Source organism: Typopeltis vanoorti, chromosome 12 (genome assembly GCF_054136105.1).
Source record: "Typopeltis vanoorti isolate ZY-2024b chromosome 12, IOZ_Tvanoo_1.0, whole genome shotgun sequence".
Lineage (NCBI taxonomy): Eukaryota > Metazoa > Arthropoda > Arachnida > Uropygi > Thelyphonidae > Typopeltis > Typopeltis vanoorti.
This window is the reverse complement of record NC_143560.1, coordinates 98,199,241-98,224,454: the sequence shown is the minus strand read 5'-3', so window position 1 is coordinate 98,224,454 and position 25,214 is coordinate 98,199,241. Positions and strand designations below refer to the sequence as shown.

Sequence of the window (25,214 nt, the reverse complement as noted above, 5' to 3'; positions counted from 1 at the left end):
ATACTTTACATCTTAGGGGACTTAAATGCAAAAGTGGGAAAGAGTATGAGAATCAGGCAATAGCGTGGCATGTTTGGTCTGGATGAACAGATTAGTTATTACCAATACCTGCTTCCAGAAACATCCATGACAAACCTATACTTGAACAAGGCACTAGATTGATTACATCCTTGCTCTGCAGCGGTGAAAGATGAGCATCTCTGATGTGCATACTTGTCCTGGAGCAGATTGTGGTACAGACCATCAGCTAGTAAGAGCCAAAGAAAGACTAAGACTCCGAAAAGGGATGTGCCTGACTTCCAGGTCAGGCACATCCCACCAGATTGGATGTTAGAGTAATTCCTAGTGGATTCACAGAAGAAACATCAACTCGGTTGGATGATTTTTTAGAGACCAATGAGAAGAACACACCAGAAATGCTTTGAGAAGGGGTTATGGTGATAATACAGGATACAGCGAAGAAGTATCTCAGCCCAATAAGAAAACCAAGAGACCCATGGCTATCAGATTCAACATGGGAACTAATCAAAAGAAAGTGGTTGGAAAAACAAAGAGACACAGGGACTGAAGAATAAAAGAGATTACATAGAGAAGTCAGAAGAGCTATCAAGCATGACAAGGAAAAGTTCTATACTAATAAACGCATTAGTATAGAAAAAATAGAGTTCGAGGTGAGGAGGCACAATTATAAAAGGATGTTTTATTTAGTTCGTGGCCTAAATTGAATGTCATCAAAGACAGGAATGGAGCATTACTAACAGAAGAGTTGGAAATCAAAAACAGATGGAAAAAATACTCTGAGGAACTGTACAGCAGAGTGGATAAAGAAAATGTGGGAGCTCTCTCACCAGGAAAATTTTGATTTGGAACCTCCTCCACTTAGGCATGAAGTTGAAAGAGCAGCTTAACAGCAATAAGGCCCCAGGTGCAGATGAAATCCCAGCAGAGTTAATTAAGGCCACAGGGTACGGAGAGATAAGGGCGTTTCATAGATTGATTACAAGGATATGGGAGACAGGATCATGGCCTAGAGACTGGAAGAAGTCGGTTTTCATACCACTACATAAGAAAGGTGATATAGAGGTGTGCAAGAATTATAGAACTATTAGTTTAATATCTCATGCAAGCAAAATTTTATTGAAGATCATGCTAAACAGGATTGAGGCCAAAGTTTTCCAAGGAACAAGCAGGTTTTAGGAAAGGTAAGGGCACCAGAGATCAGATCTTTTGCCTTAGACAGATCACAGAAAAATATAAAGAATTCAGACTGGTAATGTGTTTCTTAGACTACTCTAAATCTTTTGATTGTGTTGCGCATGTGAAACTGTGGGAAGTAATGAAAAGAATGGGTTTTCCTCAACACACTATCAGGTTGATAGCCAACTTGTATAGGGAGCAAGAAGTAGTAAGAACAGTGTTGGATTGACTGACTGGCTTCAAGTTGGAAAAGGAGTTAGACAAGGATGTTTACTTTCTCCTCACTTGTTTAGTATATATGTAGAGGACATCATGCGTGAAGCATTGGATGAGCTCAGGACAGGAATTAGGATAGGAGGTAGATTGATCAGTAATCTGAGGTATGCTGATGATACAGTACTCCTCTGTAATAACATGGAAGAACTAGGACTAATTCTTGACAAAGTAAACAAGATCAGTAATAACAGAGGACTTCAACTCAAATCTTGCAAGACAAAAATTATGGTTCTCAAAGGAAATACAACAAGAGAAGCTCTTGAGAAACAAGTGTACGTTAATGGAGAAAGAATTGAGGAAGTCAGCAAGTTTGAGTACCTGGGATACATTATTAATGTGAAGAATTGTTGTTCAGAAGACGTCAGAAAAAGGTTAGGAATGGCTAAAATAACAGTTAGAGACCTGTCTAAAATCTGGAAGGATGAATCTATCTCCATGGGAACAAAGTTGAGGATTTTGGATGCAATTGTTTTTCCCACAGTGACTTATGGATGTGAGACTTGGTACCTTAAGAAGTCAGATAAGAAATGGATATCTGCTTTTGAGATGTGGTGTTACAGAAGGCTGTTGAGGATATCATATACTGAAAGGCATACAAATGAATGGGTGTTAGAAAAGATCAGTAGAACTTTAAGGCTCCTTAAGGATATTGACAGAAGAAAGTTAAAATATTTTGGACACATAGAAAGGATGGAAGGGGGACTTCTCAGAACAGTAATAGAAGATAAAGTTCCTGGAAAAAGAGGAATGGGTAGACCATCAATGAGATGGATGGATGGTGTGTGTGTGGAGTTACTGATCTTCAGAGAGCTGAGGCCGTCAGAAAAGCAAACAACAGGACTACATGGCGAAGCCTGGTGTGGCACATCACCGAGCATCAGAGTGACTATACGGCATCTGTAGATGCCCAGTGAACATAGAGAGACCTAAACTAAACGGAAGCCGATTTCTTTAGTACCTGGCAGAAAAGTAGCTAATTTAATCTGTAGTATATATATATTTGTTCCGCAAGTTTTAAGATTGTTTCTTTATAATTCCCTACAGCAGCGTTTTCCAAACTTTCAGTACTTGTGTATACCCCCTTTTATAATTTTAGTAACATTTAGTACCTCAGTCGCTGCCCCACCTCTGGCAAAGGCAGTTTTGGGGAAGCCATATTTTGTTCAAATAAAAAGAATTCTCAAGGGTTCTTGAGCCTTCTTTAGGACCCCTCCCCCTCAAATGATGGATAATAAGTCTAAAGAGCCGAAGGCCACACCGGGCATATAAAAAGCACAAATGCAGCTATCTCAACAATGTGACAGACCAGAACCTCATGTTGGAGGTTTAATGTGCTGCAGGTTTTAATGTTTCGTCTCAGTGACTGAGACGAAATATTGGAAGCATTAAAATTAGTTTTTAATCCTTTCCTGGTGCTGTCAATACTCCATTAAACCTCCAAAATGATGTCCTCCCAGCATTTAAGCCTTAACGTATAGATTTATACAGACTTTGAAAGAGGTCCCATAAAAGATAAAATATATCACAAACAGGATTACAAAACATTACCCTTAAAATAAACGGACGTTATAAATTAAGACTTATACACGTTTATATACCAACCTCAACAGACCACACAGAGGAAAAAATATATGCATTTTAACACTAGATCAACTGGTAAATAGCTTTATTTTTAAGCATACATGGTGGTCAGCATTCAGAGTGAAGAATTTATGGAGACACAATACACATATTAGAATAATTATTTTACTTATAATTAAGAAAATAATATTCAATATTTCAACATCTGTATTCAGGCCATCATCATTAAAGCATATATATGTACAGAACACAAGCTACATGACACTACACAAAAGTAAGGTGAATCTAAATGCTTTGTTAATAATTTACCCTAGCCTGACTGCTGGTGGTGAAGTCAAGATTCACTTCGACATCACTGTTATCCTCTGAGTTGTATTTGCAACTTTTGCTATGTGACCTTTGAATTTCATATTATTATCCATCAGTATGCCAAGATCCCTAGGCTCATCAGGTTCTTTTAGTATAATCCTGCTAATATATGCTGCAGAAAATTTCATCATGCCAAAGTGCATAACTTTACACTTACTAACATTAAACTGACAGCCAGTTTCGTTTGCCCATATTTCTAGCCTATTCCAATCATTCTGAAATGCTGAATATCAGTAGCATCCTTGATTGCCTTGCCTATCTTCACATCATCTGCAAACAATTGCACATCTCCTGTTAGACCCTTCCTAATGTCATTAATGTATAGATTGAACAACAACATCCCAAGGACTGAACCCTAAGGTTCACCACTTTTTGATATGTCTGTCACCCATCCACTTTATCCAAGTCAAGAGTTTATATTCCAATCCCATATTCTCCAGTTTATGCAACAGTCTTCTATCATATGCTTTAGAAAAATCCAACATTATCATAGTGTATCCATTCCTTTATCCTACTTGACTGTACATTGTTATAAAATATGAGCAAATTGCTAAAACTTAACCTTTCCCTTTAACCCATGCTTCTCCTTGCAAAATATAGCTTGTTTCTCTATCCATTTCTGTATGCAAGTTCTTACCAACTTCCCTAAAATCTTCACCACCACACCAGAGATACTGATAGGTTAATAGTTAGACACATTAGATTTTGCACCACCCTTATACAATAGAACTATCATGCACTTTTTCCATTCCTGTGGTATCATTCCTGAGCTGAGATTCAAGTTATACAAAATATGTGAAAGGCCCAGCCAATTTGGCTGAACATACTTTTAACAAACATGCTGATATCTGTCCCTATTAACAAATTCTTATCCATGTTATGCAACAGCTATTCAACCTCATTCTCGTGCATCTCTAACTCTTCATCCAATGCAGTAGTAGTAGCACTGTGCACCATGTTATATATCGTTGATATATCTTAGCAAACTGAGCTCTCATTAGCTTCCGACACTAGAATACTGCATGTATTCAGCAAAGTTATTCTTACATCTTACACATAAAATTCTTTTGGACTGCCTTTAGCCTGCATAGCCAATTTCTTTTCATACTCCGATTTAGCTTTTCACATAATCATTACTTTTCTGGCCTTTATATATGGAAAGAGCAATGGAAAAAATGAAGGAAGATGCAAAAGGAATATCAGTGCATGGGATGAGAATTAACAATCTGAGATTTGCAGATGACATTGTTATTATTGAAGAAGGCACAAGAGAACTACAAAAAACATTGAAACTGTTAAATGAGGAAGGGAAAAGATTTGGACTTATGAACTTGGAAAAAACAAAGACAATGGTATTTGGTTAGAAGTGGATGGAACTGATATAGAAAATGTAGAACAATTCATGTATTTGGGAAATAAAATGACATATGATTTGGACCGTAAAAAAAAAATAAAGACCAGGCTTGTAAAGGGAAGAACAAATCTGAAGGCCATGGATAACATGTGGAAAAGTAAAGTGATCAGCCTGCAAACAAAACTAAGAGTACTGGAAACATGCATCTTTAGTGGTGCACTCTATGGATCTGAAACATGGGTAATAAATAAGGCATTTGAAAGAACTTGTTGCAGGAAGATTCTAAGAATAAGATGGGTATAGAAAATCACAAATGAAGAGCTCTAATGGAAGATACAACCAAAAGAGAATCTAATGCAGACGATTATAAAATGGTAAGCTGCAATTATTTGGACACATCTGTAGAATGTGTGAGGACTGGAAGATAAAGACATTTATGTTTGGTATTTTGGATGGTTTAAACAGAAGAAGTGGACCAGACAGAGAATGGATAGACGATATAAAGGACTGTGTGGAATTGGTGTACAGAAACTGCAACACTGTGACTGGACAAAGAAAGGTGGAAGAAGATAGTGAAGGAGGCACTGGACACCAATGGGCAGTGAGCCCATGGTTCGTGATAATGATGATGATATATGCTTTATATTTTCATAATTTCTGTCACTCTATTCTTTCTGCATCTTCTTCTTTTGGATCTCTTGCTTAATAAAGTTGCATATCCATTTCACTCATACCTTATTTATGTTTCAAATTCTAGGGATACATTCATATATTCTGCCTCATTGAAACACTTTTGAAATTTAATTGTTTACACTGGATCCCATTTACCATATCTGATTTTGATAGCTAGGTTTCACTAATGTCAACATATTCAATAAAGCAACAAACTCAACCCTTTTTTTTCTGATGCTCCTGGCATTTGTATATAAATTCAACAAATTACCACCTAACCTAGTCTTATAATTAGATATGCAATCTTATGTGGTCTTGTAGAGCATTTTTTCCCTCCCCAGATATACACAAATGGTCTAGACCCAAAATGCATATTTCCACCCCTTCATCAGATGCATAAACGTGTTCAAAGCCATTCATATCTTTATCTTATTTACATACCATAGCTGAATTTTCACACATATTTTCCCCCCACTCCTCCTTTGATGATCTACTTTTCCTGACTCTCTGATATATTGGGATGATACTTATATAGGTATCATCCCAATAAGTAATTTTTCCAGGCTCTTGATGCCAAATGAATTCAAGTGCAGGATGTCCCTCTTATACATCTTTTCTGCAATCAAACACACTCCGTACATATAAAAATTCACATACATTTCTTCTACATAGCTGACACATTGAATCATTTTCTATCATTGCCCTCCTTCTTAACCTTGGTACTGTCATATCTGGGAAGCAAACCTACAATTTTTACTCTCTCATATTTCTTTCTTGCTTCTTCCAACAGACCTATCCTATCTCATACTATATTTGTTGCTACTTAAATTATTACTTCCTACAAGAACTACTATCTCTATTACTTTTCTATTTTTCAATTACAATTGTCATATCTTTAATTTTCATCCCCAGAAAGCTATCAGTAGTGACTCCCTCAATAAGCACAAATTTTATAATTGAATCATCATACCATATCACCTCTCTTTTCTTAGATTTTAATTGACTTATCTTGTTGTTGTTCTTCTTATTATTACTACTACCAAGTTGTGTTTTCCTGCCTCAACTTTGTTAAACATTTTTATAATTCTCTGGTCAATTTTCTAATAATTTCTTTAATTGGGATATTTCCAATGTCAGATTTTCCTCAGATATATTATCATCATCACTTCAGCAACACTTCTGCTCATCGGGACAAAGGTTCTCCTCAGTAGTAACAAGTTAAAGTACTTTAGACACTGCTATGATGAGTTTTCAGTACCATTCTTAAGATTAGTAAAAACTAATAATATTTCTACAATTATGTTAAATGCTCTAGTATAATAAATACACTAAAAAACTACAATAATATACTAAAAAGACACCAGTTAATCTAAGAAAACACTCAATAAATCAACAAAAATATCTTTCAGGAGCTTCCTAACAGAACATCTTTTTTTCAGTAGATAGCCTTGAACCCAATTAACGAGTACTTCTTTCAGTGTTTTTTTTTTAGCTGTGCTGGTTGGAGTATCTTAAAATAACCTTCTCCTAGTTTGCAATTTTACGCTACTGTGGTTTGAATTTTCCATGATATTATCTCCTGTATGAACTGCAAGGATAAAACACTAATAGAAACTGGGATTATGCAGAGATTATAAACAATTTCGACAGATGCAAAAGCGTTTTCTTTCATGGAGGAAAATTAAACTGTAATGCATTTTGCTAGTTAGCAATGTAAACACACAAAATAAAACATTATTTAAACTACTAATATTTCAGTAGATATTTCAAACCAGCACACATTTTTTGTGCTCCAAAGAATGCTGATTTGATATCTAGTGATATATTAGCAGCTTAAATAATCTTGTTTATTGTGTGTGCGTTTACATTGTTAAACAGTAAAATGCACTAGTTTAATTTTCCTCCATGAAAGAAAAACACTTCTGATCAATTTTTATGGCATGTGCACTACTCACCTTGCAGCAAGGTTAGTAGCAAAAGAAAGGTTACAGGCAGAGCCCTAGTAATACCCTCAATGTTCACAATAATCAAGCAACTTTGCCTAACAAACAAACAAACAAAAAAAAAAACGAATTATAGGATGGTTAATCCTGTCTCGGAATGAAAAAATCCTTAGTTTCTGGAAGGAAAACCTGGCATCCTGCAACACTGATTAATTCACCTTCAGTTAAAAAGTCCTTATGAAGGTGTATGTGTCATAAACAAGATTCCCAAAGCTTTTTTTTTTTTTTTTGTCATTATAAATTTGGCTGTGGATGATCTTTCCTTGGTCTGCAATGGCAATACTCGGGTAAATATGTCTAAGATGTAAGAAACTTTCATAAGGACTTCAAGTGAAGAAGAGTTTAACTAGTCTCATTTGAGAAGCAACAGTTGTTTACCTTTAGGAAAAAATTTGCAGGAAAGAGAAAAAAAAAAGTTTCTTTTTCCCATCCTGCAAACAAACAAGCAGAGAATACATGTAATTGACAGATATAGCAGAGATTATAAAACAATGAACTACCTATCACAGCATTAATCAGGTTGCTATATTACTTGGCCATGCCAGGCAATTAAAGAGGATATGAGATGAGAACATGAGAATTTTTTAACTACGTATGTGAGCACTGACATTGCTCACATTTGTACTTTAGAAAAGGACAAATCAAGTAATGAAAAATAGAATTATTCCACTAATGAAAAGAAAATTGCAATAAACTCAGTCAGTCTTACCTGATGCTGGAATTTTGTTGGATCTCTTGCATTCACAGGTACCACGCTGCCATAACTGATGAGAGTTAAAGAGACAGAAAAATTAACATATATGAATTGCACATCATCTTAAATTATTTGTAGTGCATGCTACTGAGACACAAAACCGAGCATGTCTTAAAAAAATACAATTCGTGGTGGTGTGTGTGTGGGTGGGGGGGGGGGGGGGTTCTGTCAAGTTTTATGAGCCTTTGTAATTTATTCATGTCAAAAGTCTTTCCTATTCATTATCCATGTCCTCATCATGCCATCTCATGAAAAGATTATCATAATTAGGTTACCAAATTATATTTAAATGAAGTAACTAGCTTTATCAGTACTACACATTAGATAATGATTAAATACTGGGTTTAATAGTCATCTGGTATTATATTCAATCAAATTATACACTGAACGTGATTATACAAGGGGGGGGGTATGGAAAGTTCTGATAAACACCTAGACATAATCCTCGTATGTTCTTTTTTGCAGTTATATCAGTTACTTTAATATCACTTTTGTTCTTGGTGTTTACAAGGCTATGATTCGGTCACATCTTGACTACTGTGAACAGATTTGGTCACCTGAGTTTCTTGGGGGGCCAGGAGGTGAAAGAGAGGATTCAGAGACAAGTGACTAAGATGGTGACAGGTCTGTGGAATACTCCCTATGAGGATAGGTTGAAGGCTATGGGTTACAAAGTTTAGTTCATAGCTGGAAAAGAGGGGACATGATAGAGTTAAGATATTAAAGGGGTTTTATAAATTAATGCAAATGAAATTTTTCTATATATGACAAACAGAGAACTAGGGGCCATCCATGGAAGTTGTATAAGAGTGTGATTTGAAGGGGTGTGCAGACCAGATTTTTTGCATAGACAGGTGTGAGTGAGTGGAATAGATTACTGGAATTAGCTGTGAGTTCTGTGATGGTAAATGAATTCAAGGGGAGGTATGATAGGATTTGTGTGTATGACAGCTGATTTGGGTCTCCTGCGATTAGTCTCCAGACTCCATGGAGGTGCCGCTAAATAAATAATAATAATAAAAATGATATTAAAGCAATTACTAAAAAAAAGAGTCATACAGCTTCATTTCGGCAATGTAAAATTACATAGACAAAGTGGATATTAGATCCAACATTATTCAAAGCCGAATGTGTGTGAAGAAACTATGAAAGTTTCATAAAATTGACCATAGAGCTTATAAGAATACAATCCTCGGCATCAGAGTTGCCTTAGCTTGCACTACTTAAAAGACATGGGCACTGCCTAAGTGTCCACATATTTGCCTTTTATTAGTGCATTTTTTTAAGGTTTTACTAGCCTGACATCTGTTTTGAACTGGTTGGTTCTCTGCAGAGATCAGGCAGAAACCTTAAGAGAGCAAAAACTCTCATTCAGTACTAAGGAAATCAATGTCAGAAAAATGTAATTTTTCATTTGAACTCTCAGTTAGTGCATAAAAGTGTTTACTAAAAAAAGAGCCATACTGCTTCATTTTGGCAATGTAAAATTACAAGCAAAGTGGATACTAGATCCAACATTATATCAAAGCCAAATGTGTGTAGAAACTATGAAAATTTTGTAAAATCGAATAGAGAGCTTATAATCCTTTACCTTTTTTTTTTTTTTTTTCAGCTAGATTGCATAGAGGATACACTTCAGATCTTTGCTTTGTAACCAAGGATCATCAAAATCTCAGCATAAATAGAAAAGTTCTTGGGCCTTTCCGAAGTAATCAGCACAGACCAATCTTATATTCTCTAGGAATTCATATACCACTTATGCTGTCTGTCCCAAATCCTAGATGGAACTTCAATAAGGCAAATTGGAAGAACTTTGCTGAACAGGTAGATGCCAATATTAGGTGGATAAAACTCTACCTAACACTTATGGCAGATTTATAGGAGTGATTAAAGGACCTCCAAAGAGAACTATCCATAGAGGTTACAGGAAAGAATATATTTTGGGTTAGAATAGTGATAGCAACAATTTCTATCATGAATTTATAGAAAAAGAAGATCAGACAGTAGCTAAGGATCTCTTGCACACCTTGGATAATGCAAGGAGAAAGAAATGGATTGAGACAGATGAAAATATCAATTTTACACATTTAAATAGACAAGCATGGTCCTTGCTGCAGAGACTGGATCCTAGTGCAACAGCATTCAAGAAACAGCAATCTACTGATGTCGAAGAGAAAGCAAAACATATAGTTGCACTTCTAAACACCCTTACAATCCCAGTCTGTAAAAGAGACATCAACGCACAACTGTTGAAACTGAAGGCATCTTTAAAACCAAATCCTACCCTTGTCAGACCGTTTACCATTGAATAGGTAAATGAGGCTATCAAAATATTTAAAAATGGCAAAGCTGCTGGACAAGATGGAAATTTTCCAGAATTTCTTAAAAATTGTGGCAAAAATGTCATAAAATAGTTAACTAACCTGTTATATATATATATAATAGCAACTTGGTTTCACAAAATCTTCTCTCCCTCTTTAGAAGAACAAAAATAATAACCATTCTAAAACTAGGCAAAGATCCATCATTAGGAGCTAGCTACTGACCCATAGCTCTTATGAGTGTTACTCTTAAACTTATGGAAAGGATTATATACAACAGAATATCTTCCATCATAAACAGCCTAATACTTCCTGAGCAAGCAGCTTCAGACCAGGAAGAGGATGTTGTGAACAAGTACTGGCTATTACATCAATGATTGAGAATGGTTTTGAGAAACACCTGAAATCTATTGCTGTGTCCATTGACTTAACATCAGCATATGACACAGTATGGAGAAAGCACCTGCTATTTAAATTTCTGAAGATGATTCTTTGTAGAAGATTAGCCAACTTATTGAACAATATGCTTAATAATAGATGGATATAGGTATTTGCAAGCAATTCAGAAAATTGACCATGCAAGCTTAATAATGGGTTCCCTGAAGGCTTTGTACTATCTCCATTGTTGTGTAATTTTTATATTTATGATCACCCTCAAAGTTCAAAGAAATTTGCTTATGCAGATGACCTTGCACTAATCACACAAAGCACCAAGTTTAATGAAGCTGAAAAAATAATTACAAATGATTTGAAAATTCTGGACTCATATTTCAAACAGTGGCATTAAACCCAAACCTATCAAAAACTGAAGTGTCTACCTTCCATCTTAATACCCATCAGGCTAATTTCAAACCTACTGTCTTCTTCAGAGATACATTACTGAACTTTAACAGTACACCAAATATTTAGCTGTTACCCTAGATAGAACACCTAGTGCAAGTAGTTCAGAAAATAAAAACATGTTATAACATAATTCAGAAGTTGGCTGGTTCAACTTTGGGTGCAGATGATGACGCCCTGTGTCTGTCAGCTTTGGCCTTGGTTTATTCAACTGTGAAGTATGGCTCAACATTGTTCATATCTCTAAGGTGGATATCCAAACTTAAACAATGAGAATAATAACAGGAACTATAAGATCTACACCAAATTATTGGCTCCCTGTCATCAGTAAAATCGCACCTCCTAACTTATGCAGAAAAGCAGCTCTTGCTATTATGGACAAATTTAACCAACAATGTTAACCTACCTATCCATGAAGACATACAAAATCCCCTTACAAGGAGAATAAAATCAAGAAATCCTAGTTGGAGAACAGCAAAGGAATTAACAGGTGAATCTTTCAACTTGACTGATAGATGGAAAGACGAATGGCTCCAACAATATAACAATCCCAGATTAGCTATATTGGACCCTACATCTAAACTACATGGATTTGGACTATCACGTCATCTTTGGACCACCTGAAACTGCATTAGAACTGGTCACTGTAGATGTAAACACCATCTACATAAATGGATCAACTCTTCTGCTTGTGATTGCAGTTATCACTCAAACTATTGACCATATTTTACTGGACTGCCAGATATATGCTTTTGAGGGCACTAACCTCCTACCAACAGGCTGTGCATTCGAATCCTGCTGTGGGCATGGATGTTTGTGATGGTCTTTAGGTGAAAGATGAATGTCATTGCCTGATTGATTTTTTTTTTTTCACCATGCTGTATAAACATTAAATCAGTTTCTTACATAAGTTTTCCTCCGTTTTTATATTTATTTTGATTAAGAAAAGATCAGTAGAACATAGGTAATGGAAATGAATAAGAAATATAGGCATTAAAGACTGTATTGAGACTACACACTGTTGAAGAAATGCAATTTAACACACCATTAAGCACAAGCTGTATTTCTCTTGAAATTCTGGAAATGATATATAAATAGAATGAATTCAGAAAGATTACCAAGAAGTAATATGAAATGAAAACTGAGGGAAAATAACAAAAAGGATGACCATGGAAAAGATTGAGATAACAGATAAGAAAAAATGTGGAAAAACAAGCTTGAGCTGGAACAGTGTACATGAAGAAAGAATATCGGAGGGCTAAAAAAAATAGAGGGATCTGGTCCACCTGATCTAACTTTTTACTTAATGTCTCTAACAATCATCAATAGCCATGGGCTCAGCTATTTGTACAATTATAGATGGAAAATACCAGCCTACTAATTTCTAAAAGTTAGTTAGGGCTAAAAGATCTCTGCCAACCTTTGGAGACTACACATAAAACTACAATTTCTTCTTAGGTTATAGAAAATATGTATATATATACATATAACAAAGTTTGGACAAATCCCCTACTTGTTGATATACTCTCTCTCTAGTGTTTCCATGATTCTAAACATGCCGTTTAATGCTTTTATCCATTGTGTGCACTTGTCACTACACAAAAACTAGTCAAATATTCCTACCATCAGTTCACAGCATATGCATGGTACAGTGATAGGTAATAAAAGAAATTATTAAAACATTATTATTAAAAAATTACAGTTTCAGCATTTCTACATAGTCTTAAACAATTATATCATCAAGAAAGTAATTTAGTAGTATTAAAATATTATACTTTAATTTATATCAAATCTTTGCCATACACATGATGTTAGTTCAAACAGTGACAGTATTTATATATTGAGAAATGGGAACAAGTAAAATATAATACACTTATATAAATAACATTTAAATTGGGACAGAACTTACATAAACATTTCTGTTAATCAATATATTTGTGATATTATAAAACTAAACATAACTTTACATTTATGTGACACTTTTAAATACCTGGGATTTATTTTCTGTTTTACTGCTTAAACCTTCAATAAGAATCAGCTTTTCTATATATTGGATTGTTGCAAATAAAATGGCCGATTGAAAAAGAAGAGAATAAAAAGAAGAAGAATACCTGTTTAATCAACGTAATCTCCAGCAGCATCAATGCATTGCTGCCAATGTGTGGCAAGGTCATTGATACCACATTTGTAAAAATCAGTGTCTCTGGAAGTGATGAAGTCCTCCACTGCCCGATAAATTGATGCGTCTTTGGCAAAGCATTTCTTGGACAAAATATGGCTCAAGTGCTGGAAAAAATGGTAATCTGTTGGGGAAATGTCAGGAGAGTATGGAGGATGAGGCACAATTTTGTATCCCAAATTGTTGATTTGTTGTATGGTTGATACTGCCGTATGTGGTCGTATGTTATCCTGAAGCAATAGGACTCCATGTCTATTTACAAGTGCTGGTTGCTTAAGGCACAATTTGTCATACATTTGCCGCATATCTGTACAATATCGAGCTGCATTTACCATTTCGCCTCGTGAAAGGAATGAGTAGTGAATAACACGAACAGAAGACCACCATACAGTACACAACATCTTCATTGGATGCAGAAGTACCTTTGGAGTCCTTCCTGGAGCGTCTTTCACTCCCAACCACTGCGACTTCTTTCTTCTTAAGAAAGAAGAGCACGCTTCCAAACGGCGTGCTTTGTTTTCATCGATATTCGTGAGGCACCCACTTGTCGAGCTTCCTTACTTTTCCTATTACTGCGAAGTGCCGTGAAACAGTTGAGAAGTGTACATTTAGTGTCTGGGCGATCTCTCATACAGTTTGTCGTGGATCTGATTCAATTAAATCCTTTAATTCATTCGAATCAATGGAGGAAGGATGATGGCCATGGGGTTCGTTTTGTAGCCTCAAATCTCCTGAGTGAAATTTTGCAAACCAACAGCGAGTGGATCTCTCATTAGTTGTTCCTCCATGAATGCTTTATTGATGTTTTTTAGCGCAGCCGCTGCAGAATTTCCCAATTTGAACTCGTAAAGGTATAGCAACCTTAATCGAGTGAGTTCCATGATTGACTTGATGTCGGTAGTATTCAATGTTTAATGCTCGTTGAACGAAACAAATACTACAATTGCATCACCCACGTGTGACGCTGTCACATGACATACAAAATATGCATATACCTCAGCACTTGCTTTCTTCAGCAACCAGTAGAAACCTTAGTCATTCAACGGCCATTTCATTTGCAACAACCAAATATATATCAGCTGCTCTCTCACTCCCATAATTTGAATTATTACTATACTTTTTGCCTTACTAGAAGTATCTGCAGAATTCCCAACACAAATATTTGTTCATATAAGTGTATTATATTTTATTTATTCCCATTTCTCAATGCATACATACATACTGCCACTGTTATTGAATTATATCATATGCATGACAAATATTTGATGTAAATTAAATTATATTTTAAAAGCTAAATTACTTTTCTTGGGGGTACTTAAGGGTCAAAGCTGTAAAACTGAGAGGAGACCTCCATGTAGCCTTTAAAGGAATGCGGAGAACCGACCAGGGCTTCTGACCTAATGTCCAATCCTCACCTTCTCGTGGTGCACCCTGTTGGGTATCTACTTTGATACTGAACGAACGAGGATGGGCTGGCAATTTGGGATTTAGCCGACCAAATTGTATTCTTATTGGTTAAACCAAAATAAAAAATGATGGTACAACATGACAAAATTTCATGCCGGCTGGGATGTCGCCCGGTTAAACAAGGGCCCCCGTTGTTTTCGGCAGTGAACCAGGGCGAACAGCGAAAAGTCAGCTACTGGAACAAATCTGAAAACAAACCCCAACTCAACATCACCAGAGTTAAAGATCGGTACTATCAACGTAAGAAGCCTGAATGGCAAAGAAATGGAGCTAGCTGATGAATTAGATAAGTACCAGATCGACATAATAGGGGTGACTGAAACAAAAAAAGACCAAAACTGGTGATCTTTCTGAGCAATAAATACAAAATGTTATATTCAGGCAATGACAATCAAGGAAAAGAAGGAGTAGCCATAGTATTCAACACAAAATACGAGGCTAATCTTCTTGAATGGCAGTCAGTCTCAAGTAGAGTAATGTGGGCAAATATGAGAATGGGGAACTGGACAATGAGACTTATTTGTGCCTATGGTCCCACAGAAGGTTCTACTAAGGTAGAAGTTGAGGAATTTTTTGAGGCTTTAGAAAAAGCAACTGACACAATGAAAAAGGAAAAGTTGGTCCTTGTTGGGGATCTAAATAGTAGAGTAGGAAATGATTGTGAGACATACAAAAATATTTTGGGAAAATTTGGAGAAAAGAGCATAGCTAATAATAATGGCAAATATCTGTTGGATTTCTGCTCAGGACATGGACTGGTTATTACTAACACCATGTTCCAACATAAAAATGTGCACAAATTCACATGAAGAGAAGAGGCTAGGAATAAGAAAAGTCTCATTGACTATGTTATTGTTGATAGTGATGTTTTCTCCCTGGTGCAGGACACCAGAGTGTACAGAGGATTTGAAATTGGAAGTGATCACTATTTAGTCTTGAGCAGGATAAAATTGAATTTCATATTGAAAAGAATAACATGTAAGAAAGTTTTAAAGCGAATAAAAGTTGAGCAGCTCTCAGATGTGAACTGTAGACTAAAATACAGAAATATTATTGAAAAGAAAATGAAAGAGTTTGAGAACAGGAATCAAACCTTGGAGATTCAGTGGCAAACTCTGAAGGAAACATTGATTGATTCTGCCAGAGAGGCATGTGGTGAGGTTGTGTGCAAGGATAAAAAAAATCAGAACTCCCTGGTGGACACAGGAAGTTAAAGAGGCAGTGAAGGAAAAGAAGAAAGCATATCAAAAGTTCCTGGCAAATAAGTCAGCTTTTACTCTTACAGAATACAGAGACAAATGTAAGAAAGCTAAACAGTGTGTAAAACTAGCTAAACAAAAGTCATGGGAGGACTTTGGCAAGAATATAGAAAATAAATATCAAGAAGGTGGCAAAATATTCTGGAGGTTGTTGAAGAAGCTTAGGAATGGAGGAAAGAGTGCTGTAAAAGGAATTAGAGATGATAAAGGTGAAATGAAAACAGGAGAAAAAGATATCCTTGAAGTATGGAGTAATTACTTTGAAAAACTGCTAAATGAAACAAGCAGTGATGACAGCACAGTGATAAAAAACACTGACCAGGCAGGCAGTCAGGAATACATATCCATACTTGAAGTAGAAAAAGCCATCAAAGGCTTGAAATGTGGAAAGGCAGCAGGAGTAGATGATATTCGACCAGAAATGCTGAAGTATGGTGGTATAACAGTCTTACAGTGGCTGCACTGCATAGTTCAGAAAGCCTGGCCAGAGGGACGAATTCCCGATGATTGGAGTAGAGCTCTCATAGTACCCATATATAAAAAGGGAAATAAAACTGAATGTGAGAATTACAGAGATATTTCCCTACTGAGTGTTCCTGGCAAGATCTATACAAGTATACTTGAGAAACGGTTGAGAAGAATTGTGGAAGAAAAGCTTGGTGAAGAACAAGCTGGATTCAGGCCAAATAGAGGCTGTCAGGATCAGATCTTCACTTTACGGCAAATAGTCGAGAAAGCATGGGAATATAACAAAGATCTGTATTTAAGTTTTGTTGATTTGGAAAAGGCATATGACAAGGTGCCAAGAGAGAAGCTATTCAATACACTGCAGTTATGTGGTGTCAATGGGGCATTATATCAAGCAATACTTAGTCTTTATTTGAGTTGTGAGTCAGCAGTTAGAATTGAAGGAAGTACAGGAAGATGGTTTAATGTTAAATCTGGTGTGAGACAAGGATGTACATTATCCCCTCTGTTATTCATTATCTATATGGATCACATTATGAAGGAATGTGGTATTAAACCTGATATCAAAATTGGAGATGTTAATGTCAGCTCTTTGCTTTATGCAGATGATGTTATACTTCTAAATAAATCCGCTACAAGTCTGCAAGATTCTCTGACTAAATTGAATAGCTGTTGTAATAGATATGGTATGAAGGTCAGCAATAAAAAGACAAAGACAATGAAAATAGGCAGAATCATTGAAAATGTCAACTGTGTTGTGAATGGAGAACCTGTGGAACAAGTAAAACATTTCAGCTACTTGGGCACAATTTTTACTGAAGATGGTAAACTAAATATAGAAATAGACAACAGAATCAGCAAAGCTGGTATCGTGGGAAGTCAATTGAATAAATTCATATGGAATAAGAAAGAAATTAGTCGGAACACTAAATTAGCTGTATACAAGACTGTGTTCAAACCAATTTTAACTTATGGATCTGAGAGCTGGGTCAGAAGTAAAACACTTGACCAAAGACTAGAGACCGCAGATATGAGAGTCCTGAGAAAGATTAGAGGCGTGAACAGATGGCATCAATGGCAATATCATATTAAAAATGAGGTATTAGGAAAGAACTTGACATTGTCAGCATCCAGGAATGCATTAGCAGAGCTAATCTCAGATGGTATGGTCACTTAAATAGAATGGGAGAGGAAAGATTAGCAAAACAAGTGTTCTCTGCCAGGTTGGCAGGAAAACGACCCAGAGGAAGACCAAGATATAGGTGGATTGATACGGTACAAAGTGCCTTAGGCGATAGAAATATAAGATCTGATAATGTTGGAGTCTTGACAAGTAACAGACTGATTTGGAGGAAAATTGTAGATAGGAAGTTAGTAATGATGTAATTTTTTCATGTAGTACTGTCATATCCTGTACACCCCTTGAGGGTACATGGCAGGAATTTGATGATGATGATGATTACTTTTCTTGATGATAATCCTTTAAGGCTTTGTAAAAATGCTGAAATTGTATTTTTTCTCACACAATGTTTTCCATTTTGAAATCTGTGCAAATCATCTTGCAGATCCTTTTAAATAATCATCTTATTATTTAGAATAAGTGATTATTTAAAGACCAATCTCACCTGTTTTAGTCTTCTTCTTCCCAGAAATATCAATTACGTCAATATGGTACTTCTCTATTTTTTCTGCTAGCTCTACTTCTTTTCAGTTTGTGCTTCTTATGTTTATGTTACAGAAATTCTTCTATCTTTGTATGAGACCAGAGGTGCTATGATTTAATTAAAGATAAAAGAAACTTATCTCCATACAGATGTGACCAATACAGGCTGAATTCTATAACTGATGACAATAAACAGTAATTATCTAGTTAATGAGAAACCTCTCTCAGTGTATGTGTGTGCACATGCCCACCATTGTTTTAATAAGATGACTGTCATTGTTTCATATATCAATAAAATTAAGTATGATGACTTCAAAAAATGAATAGTGCCACACACACACACACAAAAAAAAAAAAAAAAAAAAAAAAAAAAAAAAAAAAACTTGTAATACAATGTACTGTTCTGACAAGATTTTCTATCTATTAATTTAGAAATTAAGGCACATAATGAATAATTAATGAAGATAAGATCTGTTTTCTTAATTTTAAAAGTGAAATATTTTGGCAAGTTTTAATAGGACTATCGTATTAATTTTTCTCATAAAAAAGTATTAGTGTGAAACAGTGGGTGAAGTTTAAATTATAGGCCAATCAGTGTGTTGTGGTTAAAGTGTTAGAAAGGTTAGTGAGACCTGGCTTGACCATGGTATTCTCTTTGATAGATAGCAGATTTGCTAAAGGAAGTTCATGTTTTAGTAATCTGCTTACTTATTACAATAAGGTGACAGGTGCATTGGACACACTAGATTTTACAAAGGCTTTTGATAGAATGCTGCATAATAAGTTGATTAAACTAGAACGGAGAGGGCTGAATATTAGATTAATGCACTGGATTGGAGACTGGCTGTTTGATAAGTATCAGCAAGTTGTGTATGAGGAAGCAATATCTCAGAAAAGGAAAGCCACTAGTGATTCCCCAAGGGTCTGTTTTAGGACCATTGCTGCTTAACTTGTACATTAATGATACTAGGAAAGATTTGAATGGGGATAGCCAGCTGTTCACAGATGATAAAAAGTTGGAAAGAACTATATGGAGTAGAGCAGATGTTGAGGCTTTGCAAAAGGACTTGAATAGACTAAGCACATGGGAGTGGGTTGCCAGTTTAATGTTGCAAAGTGTATGATTTTAAAATTTGAAAAACAAAGATGGGATGTATTGAAGAAGGTGGAGGAAATAAGAGATCTGGGTGTGATGGTGATCTAAAATTTAGAAGTCACATTGATAAAATTGTGAGGACAACATAATGAATTCTAGCAATGATGCAAAGGACACTTCCATTGTATAAGGCCTTGATTAGGCCACGTATGGACTGCTGTGCATAGATTTAGTCACCTGGTTTTCAAAAGGATGAAGAGGTATTGGAAAGGGTCCAGAGGTGACTGAGTAAGGTGGTTTCTAATCTCTGGAATGTTGAGTATGAAGAAAGATTGCGAAGATGCAATTTACAGAGTCAAGTGGAGAGGAGGCGATGATGTGATAAAGATGTAAAAGTCTCTATCATATGGTAAGGAATTTTTATCAGATTAATGTTGAACAGATTTTTCATAGAATGATGGGAGATGGAGTGAGAACAAGAGGTCATTCCTGGAAGCTGTATAAGAATACACTACTTGAGAGTTTGGTATCTGCAGAGAATGTGAATGTATTTAAGGCATGATATGATGAGCTGTACATATGATGTGTATGACAGAGGGACCTCCCACAATGAGCCTTGGTTGGACCTCATGGAGGTCTGAGGATGATGATAATAATCATAACATCCATATTTTTTCAACAGCATGCTGAACAATATAGTGTTCTTTTCCTTTGATTAACTGTAGAATATCAACTGGAATCAGCATAAATCCTCCATTCACAAACTCCATAAGTGTTTAGAAACTGTTGGAATAGACAGTTTAGTATATAAAACTTGAAAGAATATCCATGTGTTCCATATTTACCTTTAATTTCAAACTGGTTTGTCTCTATAGCAGTAAAAGCAGCACACTGACCACTAGTACTACCACAAACAAATTACTATTAAAAATAAAACAGTTGCTGTGATTAAAAAATTCTGCAGAGCTGTATGCTTAAGTACATTGAAAAAAAAAAAAAAAGGAAAGGCATATAAATTGTAGTTCAAGATTGATGTAATTTTGAAGTGTTTATCTTATGGGAAAAAATAATTTGAGATTAGAAAAAAATGGAATTATAAAATAATTTCAACAAAGAATTTTTTGTTTTTATTGAAATATAAGCTGGAATATAAACTAGATTATAAGCTCCTACAGACAAAAAAAATAATAATAATAATAAATAAATAAAAAAAAAAAATTAGAAAATAGACTATCAGCATTTGTATTTAATTACAGGTTTCTCCATATTTAATTCTATTTAATATGGAAAGAGAAAAAGCTTTATATCTGATTCAATACAGATACAGTCCACTGATATATTAAAAAAAGTTTCAGATTTGAATTATATTTGCTAATCTGTTCACAGACTTTGCTGCATGTAAAAATTTGAGCTTGCTTTTTTTTTTACAATCATTCGATTGCAAGTAAAAAAAGGATATCATTTTCAAATGATACATTTTAACATAAAATTAAAAACAAAATTCAAAACTTTATGAATAATAAAAAAAGGATACACATGCAGCTCCCGAACAACTGACACTCCAGATTTTAGTTCTGGCCTGAAAGTGTTTTCTGAACATTTTCGAAGCCTTAGTAAGCCAACTAAAATATCTTGTTCTGGATCTTCATAAGAAAGAAAAGTTTCCCATCCATCGTTAGCTATATAATCCCTTCTGATCAGCTCTACCTAGAAAAAGATAAAATAAAGCAATCAAACTTTTAGAGCATTAAAGTAAATTTAGAAATGAATTAACCTAAAGGCAGTTCAGCTACTTCCAAACTAACACTTGTGACTTTCATAAACTTGCCTTACTGTGATTTTTATGGGGTTGGGGATTAGAAAAATGGAACATTCGTTAACACAATTTCCAATATGAATGGTACAAGTTAAAATGTGTTCATTTATACAGCATGTCAGGCAATACTGCCATACAAAATTGTAGCTTCCAGTGCAACATTTTAGGGGGGAGGGGGATAAAGGAATTTCTCCTTGATTGCTTTGAAGCTACAGTTTCAGCTAAAGTGGATGGAGAGGATTAGCATGGGCAGCTTGGGTAGAGGCATAAGCAAATAGGTGATCTTCTTATCTTTAACACATTCGCTGCCACGCTACTTCGGCATAGTCTGTTCCGAGCAATTTCACTTCTTCACGGTCAGTACCGTAATCTCGTTGCCGGCGGTAAGCGTCATACGAGTATACTCGTAGTTGGCTTGTGGAGAGCATATACCATCTATGAGAATACACAGTTTTGAAGCTAGCTCCACAAGCCAAGCATTTTCACCTCTTCAAGGTCAGTACAGTAATCTCGTTGCCGGTGGTAAGCATCCTATGAGTATACTCATAGCTGGCTTGTGTGGCTGGTTTACCAACTACAAGTATACTCGTAGTTGGCAGCGAATGTGTTAAATACAGAATTTAGTGCCACAAAATTACATTTTTCTTCTAATTTTAAGAAGCATCAACATAAAACTAAACATACCATGCTAAAGGATACATGAAATAATAAAAAAATCTTTTAACCTTTTATTTGGTACATATGCAATAGATATATATACTATAGTAAACAAATCAAATAACAAAATAATGCACTATATAACGAACTAATGGCCTATGTCCTATAGAAACCAGGCTATTTAAGCCTGGTTTCTATTACATTTATTTATTTATTACAAAGAGTAAAAGCTAAAAATGTTCACAACTGAATTTCCCAGCAGATGATATCACAATCAGCAGACACAGAGGAAATGGTTGAAAATCATACTGATGGCAGAACAATGTTTATGTATAGCATAAAATAAAAATCACAGGATTTTTATTTTATTTTCTTTATTTTTTTTTTATAACTCCTACTCACAAAAGGTTGTAAAGCCTATAGTATGTGTACCATGAGTGGATTAAGGATTTTTAATATTTTTGTTATTAATTTTTATTAATTTTTTAAACTATTTTTAATTAATTTTATAATTTTCTTTTGCATTTTTTATTGATTTTTACATAGTCTAGGACCCCTTCTCCAAGAGACCAAACATGGAACTTTTTTGAAGGCCTCCAAAAATAGCAGAATTGGACACAGCTTGTTAGTCAGAGAGCAGATACACTAACCACTTGGCAAACCAGGCCAGCTCAACAGGAAACAGAACAAAGAAAATCACAGTAAACAGAATAAAGGAAATGGTAGGAAAATGTATACTAATGACAGTACACAAAAGACTAGAAGGAAGCTAAGAAGACAGACCACAAACAACAAACAGCAGTCCCAACATAAAATAGCAGGCTCATAAAAAAATTCTATGTTTTACTTTTTATTTGAAAAGACAGATAATTCTGAGGTTTTTATCCTCAGACTCTACCAGCAACATTAGAAGCAAAACTGCAGAACTGTTCTGCAATACTTAACATTAACAGTATAGGTACACCTGTGTCACAGTGAGCACATCATCATTTAGTAATGAATAAGTGGTTATTTTAGTTAATTTCTGAGTTCTTTTTTGATTCTACCTCAGCAATTCATATGAAATGTCTCATGATAATAATCTGAGTGTTACAATCAAATTTTCTTCAAAGATGCATTACTATACTTGTGTTCAAATAACTGTTAATATTTTAATTAAGATATTCTTTTCACCTCATGATTTCAGACATCAGAAACATTATCTGTCTTGGTCATTGCAATTTAACAATAAATGCAGGATTCTTTGTTCATTATATGAATATTGCTTCATTTTTTTTCCTCTTATGAGAAATACATCTAAACATTATATGTACATCATGAGTTACTCTCCTTACTTCAATTAGAAAAATATTTAATACTAGTTTGTTTATTTATTGCTTTTTTCTTTATCCTTGAAGAAAGCAGCAGAACTAAGTTTAGGATGTTTTAAGTTTAATGTTTTCTGTATGGAATGGAGAAAACATTTCATATCATAAATTTAATTTATGTTTAAAAAAAATAAATAATAATAGTACTATTGTTATGTATAGTAATCAATTACAAAAGTATATGTTATTAATAGTATATATTACAAAAATATGTTAGAAACAGAAAAGATCAAGTTTAGGTATGGAGAAAATATTTCATATCATAAATTTATGCTTAAAAAAATAAATAATAATAGCACAACAGTACTATTGTTATGTATAGTAATCAATAAGTCCAAACATAAATCTCACTGATGACTTCTACAATAACATTCTCTCTCATCCTAAAATGAAGTTTGTTTACCTCATACGGCTGCACTTTGTTGTGGATCTCTTGTATTCCAACTTCTCTTGTCCTTACATCTCGACACTGAGTTCCTAAGTCTTTCATCCTTGCCAAAGCCAACTCCCTTAAATTTCCATGCTCAACCCCGGATGTTACAAGAGGCATTGGAATATCCCTAGGTTATAAATTCATGTTCAAATAACAGAATATCTCCTATGTTTTTCAGACCTGTCTAAAATTATGACAGGTCTGAAAAATGAAATGCTGTGATAAGACATGCTAATCAATAACCAAAGGACTATTAAATTAATAAAAGGTGCCTTAACATTTTTACAATCAGCTGGATATTGTGTATTTTCTGCAAACAGCAAGAATATGGTAAATTACTCAGTAACATGCTTCTGTATCAATTACATATACATTAAAAAAAATCTTATTACAATTTCTGCATAAAGGGTTAAAATACATACCTTTGAACCCTATATACTCGCACCCATGGAGGCACAAGAGCTAGTATTTTTGCTATTAGATCTACCAAAGTACTTGGAGGATAACTCTTGTATCTTCTTGTTTTCCAGAGTTCATATAATCCTGTGCCTCTAATAACAAGGGTGGGATAAATCTTTAGCCCATCAGCTCTGAATGCTGGATTTTCAAAGAATTCCTATATAAGCAATATAATATATATATATAATAACGCATGCACATAGAGGATGGCCCATTAGTCACAAAGGGTTTTAAACATTTAATAATTTTTTTTTTATTTATGAATTATTTTTATTTTTTATTAACGAAATACAGAACCTGGAGATTTTGTAATCAGTTATAAAAAACCACATCACATAAATGGCTTCCATTTTTGGTTTCACAAAGACAGGCTCTTTCGATGTCATGTTCCATGACAGCTGGTAATGTTTCTAGCTGCAGCACCCCAATTTCTGCTCTCTTTCAGTTGCTGGATTATCTGGAGATTGTTCACATACACTTTTTCCTTTAGGTAATTCCATAGGAAGAAGTCGGGAGCTATCAGATCTGGAGAACATGATGGCCAATTAATTGCAGATCTTCACAAAATTATGTAATTGAATAATTGAGTGCTGATTTTCAAAATAAACTTGCATGATTTTGGTTCATTGTTGGGTTGTGAATTTTTACAAGATTAATTTCCCAAATGTTCCTTAGAATACCAAAAAATAAAAAATAAAATGAAAAAATTACTTATCAAAAATGTTATTCACATTTAAAACTCCTTCATGACTTATGAAGCCACTTTGTATGTATTGCATGATGTGAAGGAGAATATCTGGTTGTTTGCTAATGTAAAATTTTATTTATTTATATAAAATTATGTTTTTATAAAATTATATTTATATAAAAAACAGAATGAGAAGTAGGGAAGTAGGCTATTATCCTTTTTTTTTTATAAAACTTCAACAAAGGACTACTGTATATAGATTTGGGTGACTGGGTTTCTTGGAGATGTGGAAACA

At 34.7% G+C, this 25,214-nt stretch overlaps 1 protein-coding gene across 3 annotated transcripts in view; it reads right to left on the bottom strand.

Moving 5' to 3' along the window:
* Window positions 1-25,214, bottom strand: part of Elp3 (elongator complex protein 3) — a 292,722-nt gene that overhangs the window by 123,344 nt on the left and 144,164 nt on the right. For all 3 annotated transcript variants that reach the window (XM_090401875.1, XM_090401873.1, XM_090401874.1), the window contains exons 11-14: window positions 24,195-24,388; window positions 23,743-23,899; window positions 21,034-21,206; window positions 8,162-8,216 (exon numbers count right to left, since the gene is read on the bottom strand). In XM_090401875.1, the coding sequence (XP_090258001.1) occupies window positions 8,162-8,216; window positions 21,034-21,206; window positions 23,743-23,899; window positions 24,195-24,388 (579 nt within the window). The remainder of the gene's footprint in view (window positions 1-8,161; window positions 8,217-21,033; window positions 21,207-23,742; window positions 23,900-24,194; window positions 24,389-25,214) is intronic.